This window comes from Lotus japonicus, chromosome 4 (assembly GCF_012489685.1).
Source record: "Lotus japonicus ecotype B-129 chromosome 4, LjGifu_v1.2".
NCBI classification, from domain to species: Eukaryota; Viridiplantae; Streptophyta; class Magnoliopsida; order Fabales; family Fabaceae; genus Lotus; species Lotus japonicus.
Window position 1 is genome coordinate 80785297 of NC_080044.1, and position 22422 is coordinate 80807718.

General features: G+C 39.7%; 4 protein-coding genes across 6 annotated transcripts; 2 read left to right on the forward strand and 2 right to left on the reverse strand.

The window, feature by feature from the left end:
• The first annotated feature begins 548 nt into the window (after positions 1-548).
• LOC130714573 (hyphally regulated cell wall protein 3-like) lies at positions 549-7013 on the forward strand. Of its 3 annotated transcripts, none has more exons than XM_057564478.1 (2): positions 549-1325; positions 6724-6991. In XM_057564478.1, exons 1-2 carry the CDS (start codon positions 636-638, stop codon positions 6736-6738), a joined length of 705 nt encoding a protein of 234 aa, XP_057420461.1. In that variant the 5' UTR covers positions 549-635; the 3' UTR covers positions 6739-6991. The 3 variants fall into 3 exon arrangements, 2 of the variants coding, with proteins under 2 accessions (XP_057420461.1, XP_057420462.1); XM_057564479.1 differs by having other exon boundaries at positions 554-1355; positions 6724-6988; XR_009011343.1 differs by lacking the exon at positions 549-1325 and adding an exon at positions 6297-6385 and having other exon boundaries at positions 6724-7013.
• A 1885-nt stretch (positions 7014-8898) lies between these two features.
• On the forward strand, positions 8899-9925 carry LOC130714333 (uncharacterized). Its single transcript, XM_057564232.1, has 2 exons — positions 8899-9599; positions 9746-9925. Exons 1-2 carry the CDS (start codon positions 9048-9050, stop codon positions 9749-9751), a joined length of 558 nt encoding a protein of 185 aa, XP_057420215.1. The 5' UTR covers positions 8899-9047; the 3' UTR covers positions 9752-9925.
• Positions 9926-10066: 141 nt separating this feature from the next.
• On the reverse strand, positions 10067-12116 carry LOC130714332 (uncharacterized). Its single transcript, XM_057564231.1, has 6 exons — positions 11870-12116; positions 11721-11782; positions 11401-11536; positions 11223-11295; positions 10523-10588; positions 10067-10436 (listed from the first exon to the last, which is right to left on the reverse strand). The coding sequence occupies exons 1-6, from the start codon at positions 12007-12009 to the stop codon at positions 10224-10226; spliced, it is 690 nt and encodes a 229-aa protein (XP_057420214.1). The 5' UTR covers positions 12010-12116; the 3' UTR covers positions 10067-10223.
• A 2668-nt stretch (positions 12117-14784) lies between these two features.
• Positions 14785-15612, reverse strand: LOC130709875 (subtilisin-like protease SBT2.5). The gene is made up of 3 exons (XM_057559006.1): positions 15459-15612; positions 15204-15351; positions 14785-15097 (listed from the first exon to the last, which is right to left on the reverse strand). Exons 1-3 carry the CDS (start codon positions 15533-15535, stop codon positions 15038-15040), a joined length of 285 nt encoding a protein of 94 aa, XP_057414989.1. The 5' UTR covers positions 15536-15612; the 3' UTR covers positions 14785-15037.
• Positions 15613-22422: the final 6810 nt, after the last annotated feature.

Consider the following 22422-nt stretch of genomic DNA (forward strand, 5'->3'; position numbering starts at 1 on the left):
CCATTTCTTATGCGCAGCTCACCAAAGGATTAGAATAAAGATTTATTCACACTCTAACTCAAACCACACCAACAGTGAGATAAGAATAAAAAAAAAAGAGAAATATGTGATAAGAAAAGAAGAGTGATAGGAAAAAAAAGACTGAATTGAAATAGAAAATAATGTTTGGTGTGAATATATAAAAAAGTGATGGAATATTCATCAATCATTATTTTTTTCTGAAACGCAAGGGTGCAGAATTGCACGTGGCAAGGGACTCCCAATTCAACATTCCCAAACATGGCATCACACACATATATTGGACTCTTTTTGACATAGCACATATATTGGATTCTTATCTCTACTAAATATTTTTCTATTCTTACGAACGAAATTAATTTGGTATATATTCGGTGGGCAAAAATGATGAAAAGATGGGTGACATGACTGAATAATAATACAAAAATATTCTTATAAAAAAAAGACAACAATATAATTAGTATACTCAACCCAATAAGAAAAACGAGATTCTAAGTTTGTTCAGCCATGTAACGACAACTCAATCAAGCCTTCTATAAATAAGAGCTCACACTCTAATCTTACAAACATCAGCAGCAACAGAGCAAAACAGAGCAACACCTTTATTATTTATCATCATGTCATCACTTCAGTGCTACAAAACCTGTGAACAAACCTGCGAGAGCCAGCACGGTTCATATGGGCAGAAGGTAGCTGACATCCTCAATAAGCACCATGGCAACTCCAATCACGGCTACAATGGGGGCTATACAGGCCAAAATGGCCACTCCAGTGGAGGCTATAATGGCCTTTCCAATGGGGGATACCTAGAGCAGAATGGCCACTCCAATGGAGGCTACAATGGCCTTTCCAATGGAGGCTACACAGGGCAGAATGGCCACTCCAATGGAGGCTACAATGGTCACTCCAATGGAAGCTACAATGGCCTTTCCAATGGGGGATACACAGGGCAGAATGACCACTCCAATGGAGCCTACAATGGCCTTTCCAACGGGGGCTACACAGGGCAGAATGGCCACTCCCATGGGGGCTACAATGGTTACTCCAATGGGAGCTACACAGGGAACCATGGCCACTCCAATGGGGGGAACAATGGTTACTCCAAAACCGAACGCTTTAGCACAGAGGTGGTTTCCCAGTCTGCAGGGCATTTAGCCTCCAAAACTCATGGTAATTGCAGCAGCAAAACCTATGGCACTCACGCTGCTGGTGGCATCAAACTCCGAGAGAAGAAGCACAAGAAAAGCCTGTTTGGCAAGATGAAGGATGGCTTTTCTGGTCACAACAGTGACTGCAGTGACAGTGGTGTAAGATAGGAAGAATATGGAAATAATTTGGTACCTTTCTCATTGATAGTCATTCAATATATATACAAAAATGAATAGGTTAAAGTCAAACTAATGCCTAATATGACTAGCATGATTACAACATAATTACAGGAAGAATAGTCATAACATTCCTATTCCATCACACCCCCGCAGTCGAAGCGGGAGGTTCGCCAACGCTGAGACTGGATCGAAAATCATCAAAGAGAACTCGAGGGAGACCTTTGGTGAAGATGTCCGCAATCTGGTGACGAGAGGGAACATGAAGAACACGCGCCTGACCACGGGCGACCTTCTCTCGAACAAAGTGAATGTCCATCTCAATATGTTTAGTGCGCTGATGCTGGACTGGATTACCGGATAGGTAGATAGCACTGACATTGTCACAGTACACCAAAGTAGCCTGAGAAAGAGGGAAGTGAAGCTCCAAAAGCAGGTTACGTAGCCAACACGATTCAGAAACCACATTAGCAACGCCCCGGTACTCAGCCTCAGCACTGGACCGGGAAAGAGTGGGTTGTCTCTTGGATGACCAGGAGATGAGGTTGTTGTCACCCAGAAACACACAGTAGCCAGAAGTAGACCGACGTGTGTCGGGACATCCACCCCAATCAGCATCGGTGTAGGAAATAAGCTTCTCGATAGAAGAAGGATAAAGATGCAATCCAAACTGTAAGGTGCCCTGAACATAACGCAGGATGCGCTTCAGTGCAAGCATATGCTCTGTGCGGGGGGCATGCATGTGAAGGCAAACCTGCTGAATGGCATAAGAGATGTCTGGACGAGTGAATGTGAGATACTGCAAGGCACCAGCAAGACTCCGATATAAAGTAGGATCATCACACGGAGTACCAGCAGAAGTACTGAGTTTCTGCTTGGTATCAACTGGAGTGGCAGAAGGATGGCACGAGGCCATACCAGCTCGAGCAATGATGTCACGGGCATAGGTACTCTGACTGAGAAAAAGTCCACCTGCATGTCTGGTGACGGCAATTCCCAGAAAATAGCTCAACGGTCTCAGATCCTTCATAGCAAACTCGGAGGCGAGAAGAGCCATGAGAGATTTGCGAAGGTTATGAGAGGAGCTGATGAGGATGATATCATCAACATAAAGCAGGAGGTAAGCCATGTCAGAGCCTCGTCTGTAAATGAAAAGGGAGTGATCAGAGGTGCTGTGCTGAAAACCAATGGTGGAGACATAGTCTGCAAAACGCTGGTACCATGCCCGAGGCGCTTGCTTCAACCCGTAAAGAGATTTCCGCAAGCGGCATACATAGTCAGGATGATTGGGGTCACGGAAACCCAAGGGCTGATGCATGTAGACCGTCTCATGCAGATCACCATGGAGGAAGGCATTCTGAACATCTAACTGGTGAATGGGCCAAGACCTGGAAAGGGCAATGGTGAGAACTGTGCGAATGGTAGCCGGTTTCACCACAGGACTGAAAGTCTCATCACAATCCACACCTGCAATCTGTGACCTGCCATCACCTACAAGACGAGCTTTGTAACGCTCAAAACAACCATTAGCTTTCGTCTTATGACGAAAAATCCACATGCAACGAATAATATTGACATCACAAGGTCGAGGAACCAAATCCCAAGTATTATTTCTAATTAGAGCATCAAATTCAGACTGCATGGCGGATTTCCAATTAGGGTCTGAAAGAGCTAGCTTAGGATTTTTGGGAAGAGGTGAGATGGTGGGATCATCAATGGTAACAGAAAGGTTAAAGAGCTTTCTGGGTTTGTAGATACCACGCATACTGCGAGTGGCCATGGTGCGAATAGGAGGGGCAGGCTGAGGTGGGGATTGAGGTGTAGAAGATGAGGGGGAGGAATCTGAAGTAGAGGATGAGGAGGCCGTGGATGTGGGTGGTGGAGCCGTGGCTGAAGGGGCTACAGGTGTAGGCTGAAGGTCTGGGGAAGGAGTTTGATTAGTCCAACGGTGGATAACAGAGGGATGAATATCATCCGAGAGCCACTCATAGGTAGAGGAAGGTGTGGGAGTCAGGTTAGCAAAGGGAAACTGAGTCTCATCAAAGATGACATGTCGGGAAATAATGACCTTTCTGTGCGACAAATCAAAACACTTGTAACCTCTGTGATGAAGGGGGTACCCTAAGAAGACACACGGGGTGGAACGCGGTTGTAATTTGTTAATGGTAGTGGATGGAACCAATGGATAACAAAGACAACCAAAGACGCGAAGATGTGTGTAAGATGGGTCACGACGATACAGAAGTTGAGTGGGAGAGAGATTGGACAGATTTTGGCGAGGAATAATGTTGAGTAGATAGGTAGCCATTTGAAGAGCATGATGCCAAAAGGACGGAGGAACAGACGCATGAGCGAGAAGAGTGCGAATCATGTTGTTAATAGTGCGTATTTTGCGTTCTGCCTTGCCATTTTGAGATGATGTATGTGGGCAGGAGAAACGGAAAATAAGACCACTAGCAGCACAATAATCATGAAAAGATTTGTTATCAAATTCCCGCCCATTATCACATTGAAGACATTTTATAGTTTGGGAAAAATGCGTGCGGATTTGATTTGACAGAGAGGTGAACATTTCAAAAACCTGAGATTTATTACTTAAAGGAAACGTCCACAAGAAATCCGTGAAATCATCCAAGAATAAAACATAAAATCGATGACCAGCGGACGATAAAACAGGAGAAGTCCATAGATCACTGTGTAAAATGTCAAAAGGCATCACAGTAACATTATTAGAAGAAACAAATGGCAACCTAACATGTTTGCCAAACACACAAGACTCACAAACCGGACTATAGTTCAAAAGCTCATAACTAATGAACTTATTACTACGTAGATACCGCAAGGCAGAAGAACTGGGATGACCAAGACGACTGTGCCAGAGACTCTGAGCTATTCCAGCAAATGGAAAAGACGGAGTGACTGGGTATAGGTCGCCAGGACTATTACATCTCATGAGTGGAATCCCCGTCTGAAAATCAATAACCGAAAAACCATATGGGTCAAAACAAACAGAGACATTGTTATCAGTAGTGAGTTGTCGCACAGAAATTAAGTTTTTAACAATTTGTGGTGTGTGCAAGACATGGGAAAGGGACAAAGGCTTGGTTTTATAAGATGTAGGTAGGGTGGTGTGGCCAGAACCCTGAATTGGAATACCCTGTCCGCTACCAACATACAGTTTCTGATTAAGATGACTCAAATTAGAATAAGACGTGAGATTACCTGGTGATGCTGCTACATGAGATGATGCTCCAGTGTCCATGTACCAGGTGCTATCTGGAGGAGCAAGCGTCATGGTGTGCATGGCAGTGGCAAGATCAGTGGGCACGGAGGAGGCCGAAGCAGCATAAGCCTGAGGACGCGGGCCCAGAATGCCAGGTTGCCGAGGAGGAGCAGGAGGACGAGTCCACTGAGAAGTAGGATATGGGCACGGAGGCATGGCCCATGGAGGTGGAGCCCATCCCCAATGCTGGTAGGGGAAGTACTGTTGCTGAGGAGGCATCGGAGGAGAGGAGCCCTGAGAGGTGCCACTGCGGGATCCTCCACCGTTTCCACGATTCCCACCACGACCCTTAGAGTTGTGGGATCGTGAACGGTTGGAGGTCCGGCGATCAGAACTCTGAGAAGAGGCATCCGAAGAACGCGGCTGAGTAGCAACATAGGCAGCATGAGACTCAGGGGGTTTCATCTTAGCCATACTGGCTTCCTCTAAGGTGAGCATGGAGCGAGCCTGATGAAAGGAGGGGAGCGGATTGCTCTGACGGATCAAAGTAGCAATACCCCTGTATGCATCGGTGAGGCCGGAGATGAGCTGCAGAACCAGACGGTGATTGTTCACAGGAGCACCAACATCACGAAGCTGGTCAGAAAGCGTCTTCAGACGCTGGCAGTAGGCAGCGACGGTCGGGAATGCCTCCATGCGAACAGTAGAGAACTCCTGCTCGAGGGTGACTGCACGAGCGTTCTGATTGTCCTGAAACAGATCCGCTAGATGCGTCCAAGCAGTGAAGGCAATGGAGCCAGGCTCCATGATAGTAGTCATCAGGTCAACAGAGATGGTGGAATAAATCCACTGAAGGACCGTAGCATCCAAAGTGGCCCACTGCTCATAGGCAGGATCAGTCACCGGTGGAGGTGGTTTGTCCGCAGTAGGGACAATGTGATGCAAAACTCTGTGAGAACGAGCATGAATGCGGAACAGCTCCGCCCAGGTGCCATAGCGGTCAGTCTTCACGTCAAGAATAATAGGAATGTTATTCCTAATATTCGAAACGGTCAGGGCCGGGTGAAAATCGGATTTGGCCGGCGGGGCCGGAGGAGGAGCTGCGGAGGCAACCACCGGAGGAGTGGAGGAAGCATCGATGGAAGTGGAATCAGCCATGAGAATCAGCAGAAAAAATTAATAAGATTTTTTTTTTTTTTTTTTAACTGCTGGTGGCTGAACCGGACGGTCTGGCCAAACCGGGCTGAGCGAACCGGTTCGGTCTGGTTCGCTGGAAACAGATCCGGGTCGGGTCGTGATGGGTGTTTGGACCCGGGTTTGCGTTCAAGTGAAACGCAGATCGGGGTGTGTGTGCTGGCGGCGCGAGAGGCTAGCAACCAGGGGCGGCGGCGACTGCGGGCAAGGGTGGCGGTCGTCGGTGCGAGGGGCAGTGGCGGCGCGGCGGTAGGAGGCGGCGGCGCTGGTATCCTGCGAGAGAGGAACAACTCGCGAAGAGGACGACGACGCTGTGAACTTGCAGAGACAGCGGCGACGGAGAAGGAAGGAGGGAGAAAACGCGAAGGCAGTGGGCCGGTCGCGTGGAGAAGGGAGGAATTGGGAGGTGCGGCGGAGGTAGTGGGCCAAGCGCGCGCGAGGGAAGAATGAGGGTGAGAGGCACAGCGGCGGCGGTGGTGCTTGGAGAGGAAAGCACAGTGGCGGCTAGTGCAGAGGACAGCGGCGGCGGTGCGGAGAGCACGGCGACGGCTGCAGCGGAAGAATTAGGGTAGGATCTTTAGGAAGCTGATACCATGTAAGATAGGAAGAATATGGAAATAATTTGGTACCTTTCTCATTGATAGTCATTCAATATATATACAAAAATGAATAGGTTAAAGTCAAACTAATGCCTAATATGACTAGCATGATTACAACATAATTACAGGAAGAATAGTCATAACATTCCTATTCTATCAAGTGGGAGTGGGAGTGACAGCGACAATGAAAATTGCTCAAGGAGGAAGGCAAGTGACAGTTATAATCAAGTCTATGTTTGCAATAGACATGAATATTTTAATCAATCTTCAACTCTTAAATTGGCCTGATGCTATAATCATAATTTCTCATGTATGTATTGTCCTCAATTTAACTCTTAACACTTTGCTGTGTGTGTAAATGCAGAACTACTACAACTGAAGGGCTTGCAGAAGTGCTAAAAATAATAAATGGAGTTCGAGGATCAGACTTCGCAACTCAGTGTGCGGTGAATTAACTATATAAACGTACCTTCAGAATAAGAATCTATGTATTCTGATGAAAATAAACCATTGTACCTCTGGTCATGGTGCAACTCTGAGTTTGAGACCTACCAAAAACAAATGCATGTACTATCTCGATCTTACTGTTATGAATAAAACTGTTTGGTGTTAAAATAAGTTATTGCTTTATTTTGGTTTCTCTCTTTGAAATCTCAATATATTATGGCCAATTTATCAGCAATCTGCCTCTCATGACTCTGATATATTCTGCTAAACCTTATGTAAAAGTGGGAGTAATTGACTAACTGTATATTAAAAAAGATCAAGTTGTATATGATCAAGCTGTAAAAATCGCCACTAGTCAGTATGTTCAAAGGATGTCAGACACAAATCGTATGTCTAAGTAATCAGCACTCACACAAAATATTAGGTCATCGATATATTCTACCAGTAGTTGTTCACAACTTATACCACGTGCGTCTGCATAATTAATTTGACAAATCATTACTCTAAGACATGGCAAAAAAAAATTCCTAACCACAAATGAATACGGTAAAAGATTATCATAATTATGAACTGATATACTGTATTGAATTTGATTTTTGAGGATAAGAAGAATTGCAGTCATATCCACTGGCATATTATTCTATTATTTCAATACATATCATTCTATATAATTGTCTTGGAGGGTGGTGTGCCTTCAGGTGAATGTTACAATATCAGATGTTTTAGGGTTAATTCTTCTATATATATAAACTTATCTAATGATTTATCAACACAGAAACAAATGATAACTTGAAAATTTTATACTATACCAAAATTGAAGAGACCATGTTCTGCTATTGATAGTATTAAGAGTGAATCTTAAAAGTTTTTCTTCTTTACAGAGTAGACTTTTATTTTTACCATGACACTCACTTGCTGCTTATACCTAATTTATTTTATAAACTTTTCATGTCCTATTAAATATTAATCCTGATTAAATTTCTCTTAAGTATTTATGTTTATACATGTTATATTACTGAGATATCATCTACCATAAATATTAATTCTATTTTTCATTTTTCAAAAGTATGAAAGATAATTTTAAAATATATAATAACTTAATAAATTATATCTTAAGCAATGTAGATCAGCTGGTAGTAAATGATCAAGCTTAAGCAAAGATTTCAGCTAGTTGGAACAATCAATAATTTTTTTTTTCTTTTAGAGGTTTGACTTGATGGTTACAGGTTACTTCAATTCAAGTTCTTTTATAAGAAAGATAAAGCAAATAAGAGTATTTAAATGTCAAAGATTTAGATGTTTAATAATACTTGTTTAGCTGCCTTGAATTAATTGAGATTATGATTAAAATCACACACACAATAAAACTTATGGAGTAATTCTTTATTTGTTGAATTTTTCTGATGTATTCTGATTTTTTTTCATACATCTTTAATTTATAATTTGGACTAGTCAAAACTTAATCACAGTTTTTAATTCTTAATACGTTAGAAGAAATATTTTGAACAATTTTAGAACACCATTTAGTTTTTGTCATTGACAGAGAATCACAACTTGCTTAGCCTTGAGATAATCCTCAACTCTTGACATTACACGTGAAATTCTACATTCACTTCTATCACATTTCATTCTACATAAGCATATATCTCAGATTCGAGTCTTAGTGAGTGCAGCTGTGTTAAATATTTGGTAGGAAGAGTTTTGCGTCCACATCCTACCGACTCAAACAAGATTGAGGGGAATCCTAAACCCTGTTGTTTAACCCCAAAAATATCATTCTCACAGCAAGCAACCACTACTGGGCAATGTTAAGATGCGTAGATAGTTAACTAACAAAAAATTAAATTGATGGCAAATATGCCATGAGTTGTTTTCAGCATAAATGTTATCAGTTTTTCTTTTCTAAAATTCTTGGTCCACATAATGCGTAGGAACTGATTCAAGATGTCTTAGTCTACGATGCTAAAGCCATCAAATTAGGTTCTTTCATTTAATTTATTTCTTGATATGTTTTGCAAGGACCCAGAGAATAAGTTCTGTTTTCCATTTTGTTGATAAAATGATAAGACTACTTTAACAGAGGCCATGTTTCGAGCAGAGCATAATTTAATGGCTATTTTATTTTTCCACTATAGAAAGAGTGAAGGAGCTTCACTCTTGCTGTGCCAATAAAAGGCCCTTAACGCAGTACCATGCAACTGCAAGGAAACAAATCAGAGTAGAGCAACATAAACAATTGCAATGGCTTCTGCTCAGGCTCAGAAACCCACTACAACTATTGAAGTCTGCCAACCCAAAAGCCAACACAGCTCGTTCGGCCAAAAACTTTCAGAGATAACTAGCAAGGCTTTCAAAGGACACCATGCCCGCCATGGCAGTAACCAAAATCAAATTCAACACTTCAGCCAAACTCAGGTTGAGTCGCATGGCAACAGTGGCTCCAAAACAGAGACACATGGTCAGACTCAGACCCAACGCGACAGGAAGCATGGTGTGACCAAAACCGAGATCACAGTTTGTGTGGTCCAAGCTCAAATCACCCAAACCAAAGAGGACCCTCCTTCTCCTCGTGGTACGACCACAAAGTGCTTTGGGCCTCATGCCAGGAAGATTGGAGAGGTTAACAATAAGAAGGAAACAAATATATTCCGGAGGATTAAGAATGGCATGTCCCGCCATAACAATGAAGGAAGCAGCAGCAGCAGCAGCAGCAGCAGTGACAGTGAAAGTGATGATGACAAGCGCTCAAAGACTGACAAGTGCCCAAAGACTGATAAGTGCCCAAAGATTAAGGCAAGTGAAGAGTTCTCAAGTCTATTCTAGAAAGAATCTCATGCAAATAAAAATATTCTACATTAAATGCATGCATATTGGGTTAGAACAAGATTTAATTTGTTTCATGATGAGATTTCTTGCTTAACTCTTTTATGCGCCTGCAGAATTGATGAAACCAGAAGCTGCAAAGGGGATGCAACTAAAAGGAAAAACATCTTCACAAATAAACAGTGTCTTTATGATTTTATGATGTCATTCTTGTACTCAAAATATTTGGGGTAAATAAATGCCAATATTCCACTTGACTGTGTAAGTCATGACCAATAATAGATAGAGTTTGCATATTTTTACTGGCCCGTTCTACAATCGGATAATACAGTACCCTTGCTATGTAGCCTAGCTCGGATATATAAAATAGCATTTAGTTAAACTATGTAACTAACCATGTCCTCACCAGGTAGGTTTCTCAGTTCTGTTAGCAACGAATTCATATGTCTACTCTGCTAACAAGGGGAAAATATCAAAAAACATAGTCATAGCCCACTAACCAGAACAAGACCTAAATTACTACCGAGCAAAATACACCGAATTATATATACAAACCTTGATACACTACAGAAGCAACAAATGGTGCGTCATTCATCATCCATCAAGAGATCTGGAAATGAATGCGGCAATGGCCTGCACAGCTACATCTTCAGCTTCCTGTTGGGTCGAACCATTTGCTTCCAGATGCTTCTTAGAAATCTTGAAAGAGTGGTCACCACCTTCAATGACATGCAGCTCGTTAACTGCTTTCATTTTCTTCCTAGTGGCATCTAACTTCTCAAGTGGACAGAGACCATCCTTGCTGCCCTGCACCATGCACACAAAAGAGGCTAGCATTAGGAGAGAGCAGTATAGAATACAATACTGACAGAAATTGGAAAAAAAAAAACTACCTGTACAAACATTGTAGGAACTTTTAGCTGTAACAGTGTTTCATCTCTAACTGCACCATTGATTCCCTGAAACATCCGCAACTAAATTAATGTAATTCCTAGTTATGTTATTTAAGATCTGTACTTCAGTAGTAATGGCATCTCTGTTTCATTAAAAAAAACAGAAAACCAATGTACCAATGGCTCAAGTGTGGCATGCCAACAATTGCTTAGACAAAAAAAAAACTGAGAGTATCACAAGTGCATGTTATAGATTGATAGGAGAAAGCCAGGACAAAATTAAAAGGAAATTATTTAATTGAGTGTCTTAGTAAAGATTATTGGCTTCAAAGCTCCACACCACACGCTGCAAGGAGGACATTTTCATCAACCGAGTAGAAATTAAGACCAAGTGAAAATTAAGAGAGTAAACCCGAGGCTAAACTGACATATGAAGTGAAATGGTAAAGAAAGGCAACTTATAAGAACAGAGATTCATCGCTAATACTATAATAATCAACAATCGGATAAGAGGAAGCTGTATTATCAATATGAAAAAAATCACAAATGGGGAAAGGAGGATACCCTAAAGATAAACAAATAGTTTGGGGGAAAAAAAATCAGTACCCTTACCCTAAGATAAAAGAAGCAAAAAGAATATGCAATCAGTTAATTCTGTAGGCAAGAGATAGGCATGAGATTATCAGAAAGAGCATCAAACCTTTAACGGATAGCCCAAGCATACTACAGAAGAAACCTTGATGTCCTCCATGCTAGCCACCATGCATCCAACTCTACAATGAATTAAATACAAGATACATCATGTCACATATAATATCTTGCTTACAATCCTAATAAGGGCATCCTCAGCCCAACCAAATTAAAAAACTACAAAACACCTTGAACCCATTGATTTTCCTGCCAGTATCAGGGGATGACCAGGGTACTTAGTTGCAGTTTCCTTTACAATATTCGCGTGAAACTCCACCAGTTTTTCTGCCTTGGGAGGAGCCCTCTTTTTCCCACCAGCCATGTCTAGCGAATAGAAAACCCGTCAGATTCGCTTTAAGAGTTCAGAAATGCTCCACATCAAACAACACAAGCAATACACCAGATCATGTTTTTCAAAATAAATGTTAAACCTAGATAATGTAAGCATTGGTAATCACTAAATTTGAAGCTAAAAGTTCAAACATTTCTGAAAGCCAAAGAAACTCACAAGGATAGTCAAAAGTGACAACATCAGCAGCATGCAGAGCCTCCTTCAACATAGTTTTCCATCTATCACAAAAACAGTGACACAGCGTTCACACAAAAATGCCATAACCAGATTCAACATTGAAAAAAGAAACAAAAGGGAAATGTGACCTTAGCATCCAATCGGAAGAGGAAGGAGCACCAGCACCGTGAGCGAAGATCACCACCGGTGACATCTCTTGAACCGTTGATGCTTCAACCTCGCCGTCTTTGCTCTGACGACGTCGCTTTGAGGGAGGGGACGAATCCATGCCTTCGAAAGAGGAAAAATCCCCAAAATCAAAACCACAGTTGTTATTCCAATTTCAATTTCATGAATTAGGGTTTATCACTACCCACTCAATACTCATTCAGAGTCACCCCACTGCTAATTTTCGCGCCAAATGTGAGGAGAGAGAAAACCGCATTGAACTCCAAATTTCGCACACTTTTTTTTCATTTGCATTTTTTTAATAATTTTAATATAAACTAATTTTTCTTAAAAAAAATTGATTGGTACATGAATAATTATATCTTCACACCTCAATTTTGAGGTGTAGAGAGGTGGAGGAAGAGAGAGATAAGAAGAAAAGAGAGAGAAAGTAAAAATGTGATAAGTGATTTGATTGATAGAGAAAAGAGAAATAAATAGAAATAAGGTGGGAAAGGAATGAAGACGTTGTATATATCATTACTCTTGCTACATATATTATAATTATAAAAATAATATAGTGAACACCAATGACCACCTTATGGCTATTTTGAAAAATAAGTTAATTTTTTATATTTATAGTTGCCATCAACATATGTTTTTGATTTTTTTTATAGATTTGTTCAAAAAAAAGATTTTTTTTATAGATGTTGCTAAAGAGAAACTCTACCAAGCAAAATCAAAGAGAGAAAATGAAAAAACAAAGTTAGAAAAATAAAATAAAAAGAGGCTTTTGCCAATATTCTTATTATCCATTTCATTCTCAATAACTTACAATTTATACTATCACTTGAAAAATGTGATTCTATGACTAAACAATGTTATACAAGTGACATGATCTTGTTGCACGAAATATTTTAGAATATGGATCTAAATAACAAACTATAAATAAACATAGTTTGATTCTTGATTTTTTTTAACTCGAATCAAAGGACAAGAAGACATAAGGAATGTCAAAACAACAATTGCATTGGATTAACACTCATGTGTTCTTAAAGAGAAGGTGATCAGATGCCCTTAAGGCATGCAAGCTGCTATATAGTACAGTACATAGTGTTACTGTCTTTCTAAGGTCGCCAAAGGCCATCATGTCCTGTTAATTATATTATAATTCTATTTAAAAGAAAGCTTGTGAAGTCAATGTTCTTCACAATGTGCATGGCTTAACAGATTATGCCTTTATCTGACCAGGATTTCAACTTGAGCAATCTTAGCTTGATATGGAATGTACAAAGCAAAGGGATCAAATCTTGCCACACAGCTTCAACTGCCAAGATATGGAGACCCCACACACAAAAGTCAACAACTTTCACAGTTTTTCTTCTGATCTGTTTCTGCAGTATAAAGATGGCTTCTATACTATGAACCTTTCAAGTAGTAAGCCAGGCCAACAATAAAGAGTTAAAGTTAACCAATTACCAAGGGGTTTGGTTGTTCACTCTCCCTCAAGGGCTTCTTAGCAGGACCATCTAATTAATGACCATTGGGTCCACGAACGAGCTAGGCAAGAGGCCCTTAGGAGGAGTTAATAAGCTGTCCCTTATGCAAATTACAATTGACTTATGGCCTGACAAAGTACTCAGGTTTTTTCCAATTGTGCAATTCCATGTATGTATAGTCTGTCCCTTAATCCCTTTGCTCAAATTTCTTTACCTCTTAGGATTTGTTTGCTCGGTCACTCCTTGTTCAATATGCACCACCCTTCTCTTTTTGAAGTTCCTTTCATGCAGTCAACAATTACTTCAGATTTTTCCAGCTCAATTATGCTTCTATATATGTGTGATTTATGAAAGATTCAGGATTTCAATATCCTATTAAGTTCAGGATTTCAGTCATTCAAAAACATACTCTCTACAAAATGAGACACACTTATAAAAACCGATTTGCTAACTAATATTCATTCTTTGGACCATAACGTTAATAATATGATATTATAGTATGTATTTGGATTCCAATTGAGTGTGATGTGAGCGGATATTCCTCCTACCTTAGAAATCTGACTTTCATTCGTTTTTTATTTCAAAGTGATATTTGATTAATTGCACCTTATATTGAATTATACGATTGGTCTTCAAATGCAATTCTCCCTAAACTAAGGGTGGGCCTAGGCCTGACTGCATGCCAACAGGCTACGGCCCCCTTATGGTTTGTACTGTCCAGGACAGGGACATGTTAGCTGCATGGAGGAGAGAAAAGAGGCCCCTACCCTGCATGATGCAACGCTTATTCTCTCTTTTTTCGAAGATAATGCAATGCTGCAAAATTAAACGGTAAAAAACAAAGCATGTTTGCTCACAAACTATGAAAAAAGAAAGAAATTTTATTGAAAAGGGAAATTTTAGTTTATGCATGCTGCACCAGGATTCAGCCAGGAAAGAGGGTCCAAATCATAACTCTTCATGCATGGAGGGGGCATTGTCATGAACAGTTCATGCCTGCATGTGAATGATCTGACCTGTAGTTCAGCTTTTGTTCTGAACTTTATCAAAAAACTTGAAGCAAGTAATCCTAGATTGTACTCCTTCTCCTTAATTTCCATAACTAGCGATATTGGTTAGACTTGGGGAGTTAATTTTTTTTTTTGGTTACAGATGGAAAGAAAAGAAACCAACAAAATAACTAATTAACTACATCCTGACACAGCAGGATATCCTAGTGGTAGGTGGTTGGGCACAAACCTTCAATCCCAGTCGTTATTCATGGCGAGCTTTGTCAGTGCATCTGAATAAATCTCAGTAGATTTCCCTTTGATTCTTTGTTTTTAAATTATCGGAGTTCTTAAGTGTGATGACACTAATTATCGTGATAGAGGGTGTTGAACTAACTATGAGAAATACTATAGGAAAAATAGTTAGTATTTCAAAAGTTCAATGTCCCACATTTTCATTTTGACAAGTTTTCTAATAGTTAGATTACAACAATAAAATGGTAATCAGCACAAATCTAACTTGATTTCCCTAAATTATAGTCCCCTCTTGCCAAGGGAGTAGCAAATTAAAGTATTGAACACTTGAGAAACTTCAAGAACTGGAAGTTAACTAAACAAACAACAAGTTTTTATATTCTCAGAACACTAATAATTAGCAATGTTAAGCTACTTCATTTTTCTCCACAACTCTCACTCCTTCTACAGATCTGAGCACATTGGCCTGTTGGAAAATGACACCAAATTAAATCAACACACTGAAGACAGACAAAAGAAAACATCAGATCACCATAAGGAATAACATAGATTAGAGGGAATAGTTATGTTACTTGATCCTCTGTTATTTCCACTGCAAACCCATCAACAATGACTAAAGAAGATTCCTTCTTGTAGCTTCCTGGCTCAAGGGTATTTGCTAAGAGCTCATCATGCTTTCTACTAAGGTACAAGTCAAGCTCATTCGTCCCTTTCTTGGCTCTAAGAGCAAGATACAGAACCATAAATTAAAATGAGTATATTCAAGAAAAATGGTGTAAATAAAGAATCATTAATTCTACAGCTTGAAGTGATAAGTGAGAACGGACCTATCAGCTTGAAGTCGCACGTATTCTGGATCATAGTTCATGAAGACAAAGTATGACTCACCTTTTGTGCTCCCCATTAAGAATGTCTCTTTTTTCTATCTTGTTAATTTGAGTGAAAGGATACACTTGCAATGGCTATCTTCAGCTCCCCTAGCTACTATTTATATGGCAAGAGATTGAATGACTTACAAACAGAAACAATTATAATGGAGAAAAATTAGGAGGCCCCACCTTGTTTTTTCTTATTTCATCGCATAATAGTGTGAGATGTCTAAATGACCCATGATAAAGTTTGGGTTAAATAACTCATCATCCAATCACATTGGAGATAAATGAGTTGGAAATAAATTAATAAATAAAATATAGAAATTCAAACTCACTTATCTCCAATGTGATTGGATGATAAATTATTTAACCCGAACTTTATCATAAGTCATTTAGACAACCCTCATAATAGTAAGTATTTTGTGATTGTATATTAGTTGAGTGCAACATAAATAGAAAATATTTAATTTAAACGGAATTTAAATTGTGGTTGTCATTGCGGTTATATTGCGGACAAATAGGTGTTGATATGGTTGCAATTGCATGCGGTTGTGAGTACTAAAAACCCTTTATATTGGGGCTCAAGTGTGGCCGCTACCTCTATTCAAAACTCTTTGAAAAATCAAACGCAACTTATTATGAAATAATACATATTTTTGATATAGTATATTGCGGTTAGCCCAAAAGATGATTTAAGCCCAACACCTTTTAAAGCAGACCGAATAATCTACGACTAAGTAGAGTTCATGCTTGCAGTTGAGATGGTTGAAAGCAAGTTCATCTTGTCCGACGAACAACTAAGCAGATTCAAGCTGATACAATAAGACAATCACAAGATTGCATATGATAAGTTATCATTCGGAAGTCGTCATACGTTGATACATTGTGAAAGCTTAGCTCATCAAGAATGACTTTAATAATGTCTGGATGTTTGATTGTTCATTTACAAGCACATTACTCATTTTGTTATTTAATTGTTCTTTTATGACTTTAAGTTTCTCTCTTAATAATATCATACTAACTTGAGTGTGAGTACATTTGCAACTATCTCTCCCACCATCTTAAGATCACACCTTCCTACTGAAAGATCCATCGGGACGGCAGAGATCAATATCATCCAGTAGCTCAGCTCAAAATTTGGGAAAACACCTTCAGTTAGTATTTGAATAATATAAATCCTGACTCTGATTTCGGTGGTGGCCTTTAAAGATGATGAATGAAGCAGTATTGTTCACACTTGGCGGTCATAAATATGTAATCGTACACAGTGCTAGAAAAGTCAAATTTTAAAATAAATAATTAAACTCACGCGTTTGTGCATGAAAGTCAAAGCATACATCATTATTTTACTCCATTAATCATTAATATCGGTTACATGATCTAAGGTGCCCCTTTGTAATCAAGTAGATGCTTTGCTGAATTAGTTTATAAGTTTACTACAGTCAAGTGTTGACTGCTTCAAAATTGTTGTAGTGTGAATCCATAAGATATTAATACTAGTAGAACAGAAGAACTGGATCCAGTGCCAAGATTATGTATGTGGCTCCAGTCACGTGGTTAGCATTCCCATTGCCAATTGTCAAATCTTGATCTTGCAGTTTAAATAAAACTTGAGCAGTAAAAAATGTTTCTCAAGCCAAGGTTAGGTCACAAAACTATGATGCAAGCTAGACTTGGACTATGACCTGATGTATTTCCACCTCTATTGAAATAAGTGGTGTTGGGAGTGTGTTAAGAAACACTAAATGAGAAGTTGCCAGTTGTCTCTCTAAACCTATTGGATAAGCATATGGGAGAATTTGAAGTTGAAACATTAGCAAATTGAAGTGCTCGGTGATCTAGAATTTTATCATCATTTCAATATAAAAATCATCATGATAGAATTAGAAAGTGGTTCAACTGTGAGGTGGGTTAATAATGGAAATATTGATTACTCAATGTTCTAAATATTGATTATTTAATATGGTATCAGAGTTTATTTTAGTTTTATTTGTTGTCACTCATTTATATCCATTCCATACTCTCAATATTCAACCCTTGGTGTGAGGGATATATTAGAAGTCTCACATTGGCAGGAGATATGGTCAATCAATTGCTTAGAAAGGGTAAAAGCAGCTCTCACTCTTAAACTAACTGTTGTAATTGAGTATAGGCCTCCTAATTTTTAATATACTATTCATTAAAGACGTAAAGTCAACCGCATCAAGGATAGAAACTTTAGCCCAATACTTTATTAAGTTTTTTTCCGTTGTTTTCTGTCTCACATTGTGATATATCATTTGGAAACTTTTGATAACAGTCATTCGCTTATTAAAATGAAAAAAGAATGTTAATATCATAGTTTACGTTCCCACTAGGGTGCACAATTTATTTTTTGGTCCACCCACGGACCATGGATGTTTTAAGTAATTTACCAAAGAAAAATATTAAAAAAAAATAAATCCTAAACATTTCAGATCTGGATCTTCTTCACCAGATCAGGTCCAACCCTCAAAGATTTCTCTATTTCTCCCCCCACAGCATCTTCTTCTTCTCTTTTTACCTCCTGCAACTCATCACTCATCACCTCACCATGTCTACTTCTTCTTCTTCAATCAACGAAGCCAGCCACCACCACCTTGGCTCTTCCTTCTCCTCCCACGCGCGCACCACCATGGAAACACAACCACCATCACCTTCTTCCTCACGAGTCATCACCACCGTTGCCTCTCCTCCTTTCTATGGCAAGCATGGCAGTCATAGCTACCATCACCCACGCCCGAGACCATGAGCGATGCCACCAACGCAAGGGACAGGGAAAACGAAACCCTAACCATCGCTACTGTCACGACCCAAAAATCCGAAGCCGTGACCGGCGCACGGACTATCACCCCAAGTCCGACAAGCCTTTTACACATAACTCATTTATAACCAATTCACCATGATAAATACGTCCGCATAAATTTATAAAAAAAACGACAGAGTCTCCTCTGTATTTCTGTAATCTCAAAATAACATAACCTGCTAAATAATATCCTTCAAATCCATAATTTCAAGGAAAGGTACAAAACCAAAATTCAACGCTCAACGTCAACTTTTAAAATAAAACAATGTCGTCAACCCCAAACTAAAATCACCTATGACTCCCTATAGCTGCAGATAACTAGAGTCAAAAGAAAATAAAATAGCAATGAGGCCACCAGCCAATGGAGGCCTACCAGCAAGACAACTGACAATCTGAATCCAGGAACAGCTTGCTACTCAGCTGCTGAAGAATCTGTGGATAAAATAATAAAGGGGTAAGTCACAAAGACTTAGTGAGGATTTAACAACCACCATGAACAGGAAAGGGGAAACATATGAAGCACGAGTTTTTCACTATCAGTTCAGAGTGGATCAAATATATATTATTAATAAAATTAGTAAGCATCATTTCAAATAAGAGATGATCAAACTGTCAAGTTTATAAATAACTGTTTCAATAAAACTGAATAAAAATCATGTCAGTCATATGAAAGCATTTAAAAATCAGAAATATAATTTAATAAGGTCACACATGTAGAACCGTGAGACGGCTCCATCTCGTTGATAGTCCTCTCCTCCTAAGGGATGGCCTATCCGATAGGGGCGGCTCCATCTAACGGATAGCCCTTTCCTCTCTCGTATCACATGTCAAAACGTATTACCGGGGGAAGCTACATCACGTTGATAGCCCTCTCCGTGCACTGGCGGCTCCATCTAACGGATAGCCCTCTCCTCCCGGAATCAATCTAACTAGGTGCACCTAGGCCATTACCTCCGTTAACGGCTACGGGGTTCTATCAAGGATCCCCAAAACCGTTTTCTCAAATCAGTTCAAGTCTCATCAAAAGTCTTAAAATCAACTTTCCAAGTTCATAATCTCAGTTTCACATAATTTCCAAAAAATCAAAGCAATATAAATTGTTTTCATATCAGTTCATAATCAGATTCCAAATCAACTTTCTAAAACCAACTTTCAGATAATTAAAGAACTGTAAAACACGTTTCCCCCAATTTAAATAAATAGTGATATGATAAAATAATCAAATCAACAATTATATAATTATAAAAATAAGCCACAGTGATTGAAAAATCACTCACAGCTATGACGAAACAATTGGACCGTCCTCAGCAAATGCGCGACAACCCAACATATCTTCACCCGGTAAATCTGAACACCACAATTAAATTTCACCTTCAGCAACCAAAATCTTATGTCATATTACCGAGAGCAACTATGGAAACCCCAACAGTATACCCAAGGCCCTAATTACTTATACCTTTATCTAACATACAGTACAATGCTAATCTCCAAATTTGTGGGTTGAGAAATATACCTTAAAGAAAATTAAACTATGCAACTTGAATGGCCAAGTACTCCTCTCTGCAACTCTGGTTTCCAAATATTATTCCCAAGGTCTCCCACGTGAATGCCAAAGCTTTCCAATTTGAATTCTTTCCAATATGAATGTGTATCTAATATGGTGGAATAACACTTCCTTCACTGTCACCTATCTCACGTGGGTACTGTAGGGTTCTTTTATTTGAAGAAGAATAGGAGTTGAAGGGAAAGAGATTGTCACAAGGTAGCGCACATGAGGAGAAGGATGGCGGCGAATTCAGAGAGAAAGAAATTGGGTTTCACTGTTTGCTAAAATGGGTGTGTGGGGCTGCACTTTGCAATCTAATTTTAATTAAACAATTGTTTTTTTTTCTCTTTTTTTTTCTAATCTCCTTTTTATTAAAACAAACCAAATTAATATTAAACGGTGCGTTTCAATCTTCCCCCCTTATACAAAATTCGTCCTCGAATTTTAAAGTCATACTAACCTTGAGATTCGAACAAGTGAGGATACTTTTCACGCATGATATCCTCGGCCTCCCAAGTCGCCTCTTCATCCGATGGTCCTCGCCAAAGAACTTTAACTGAACCAACATCTTTAGAACGTAGACGCTTCACTTGTCTATCGACTATAGCTACCGGATGCTCTGTGTAGGATAAGTGTTCATCTAGCTGTACATCCTCATGACGGATAACGTGAGAAGGATCATATAGGTATTTCCGCAGCATAGAAACATGAAAAACTGGATGAACTGCAGATAGATCTGGCGGAAGTGCCAAACGATAAGATACAGAGCCAACCCTCTCTAACACCTCAAACGGTCCAATGAACCTTGGACTTAGTTTTTCCTTTTTACCAAACCGTAGAACTCCTTTCATTGGAGAAACACGTAAAAAGACATGGTCGCCAACCACAAACTCTAAAGGGCGTCGCCTCTTATCCGCATATGACTTCTGCCTACTTTGAGCTGTAACCAAGCGATCTCGAATCAACTTAATCTTCTCTATTGCATCCTGAATAAGTTCTGGACCTACTAGTTTGGCTTCTCCAACCTCGAACCAACCTATAGGTGATCTGCATCTCCTACCATATAAGGCTTCAAATGGAGCCATCTGAATGCTAGATAGATAGTTGTTATTATTATAAGCGAATTCCATCAAAGACAAATATTGATCCCAGTTCCCTTTGAGGTCTAATACACAAGCACGAAGCATATCCTCTAAGATCTGAATAGTCCTCTCGGATTGACCATCAGTTTGAGGATGGAAAGCGGTACTCATTTTTAATCGAGTTCCCAAAGCAGTTTGAAAAGACCTCCAAAATTGTGATGTGAATTGAGCTCCTCGATCTGAAATTATAGACACAGGTACACCATGCAAGGAAACAATCTCATCCAGGTAAATCTTAGCATATTGAGACGCAGTATAAGTAGTCTCCACCGGCAAGAAATGGGCAGATTTAGTCAACCGATCTATAATCACCCAAACAGAATCATGACCCTTAGAGGTTCTAGGCAAACCTGTTACAAAGTCCATAGCAATACCCTCCCACTTCCATTCTGGTATCTGAATAGACTGAAGTAACCCAGCTGGCTTTTGGTGCTCCGCCTTCACTTGCTGACACACCAAGCATTTAGAAACAAATTCTGCTACGTCTTTCTTCATCTCTTCCCACCAATAAAACTCTTTTAAGTCTTGATACATTTTATTAGAACCTGGGTGTATAGTGTAAGACGAATGATGAGCCTCCTCCAAGATTCTCATTCTCAAACTATCTACATTAGGCACACACAAGCGAGTTCCAAATCGCAAAACACCATTAGAGCCAACTGAAAATTGTGAAACTTTGCCACCTGCAACATCTCCCACAATCTTCACCACCTCCGGATCTTGGCCTTGAGCTTGTTTAACATCATCAATCAAAGTGGAGTGAAGTTGCACGTGAGCCAACAATGAATTAGAATTCTCAACCTCAAATTGTACGCCACTATCAACAAGTTCTTGGAACTCTTTAACTATGGGTCTTTTCACTATAGCTAAGTGACTAAGACTACCCATGGATTTTCTGCTTAAGGCATCAGCAACCACATTTGCCTTGCCAGGATGATACAAGATTGTGCAATCATAGTCCTTCAGAAGCTCCATCCACCTCCTCTGCCTTAAATTCAAGTCTCGCTGCTCAAAAATGTACTTAAGACTTTTATGATCTGTAAAAATCTCACAAGTCTCACCATAAAGATAATGCCTCCATATTTTAAGAGCAAACACCACTTCTGCCATTTTCAAATCATGTGTAGGGTAGTTCTGTTCATGCCTTTTGAGTTGCCTAGAAGCGTATGCAATGACCTTGCCATGTTGCATAAGTACGCACCCAAGTCCCACTCTAGAAGCATCACAATAAACTGTATAACCTCCATCGCCTGAGGGTAGAACTAAGATAGGCGCTGAAGTCAGACGTTCTTTCAACTTCTGAAAGCTCTCCTCACATGCATCAGACCATTTAAACTCAACTTTCTTCTGGGTCAGCCTAGTCAACGGGGATGCAAGTTTAGAGAAATCTTTTACAAAGCGACGATA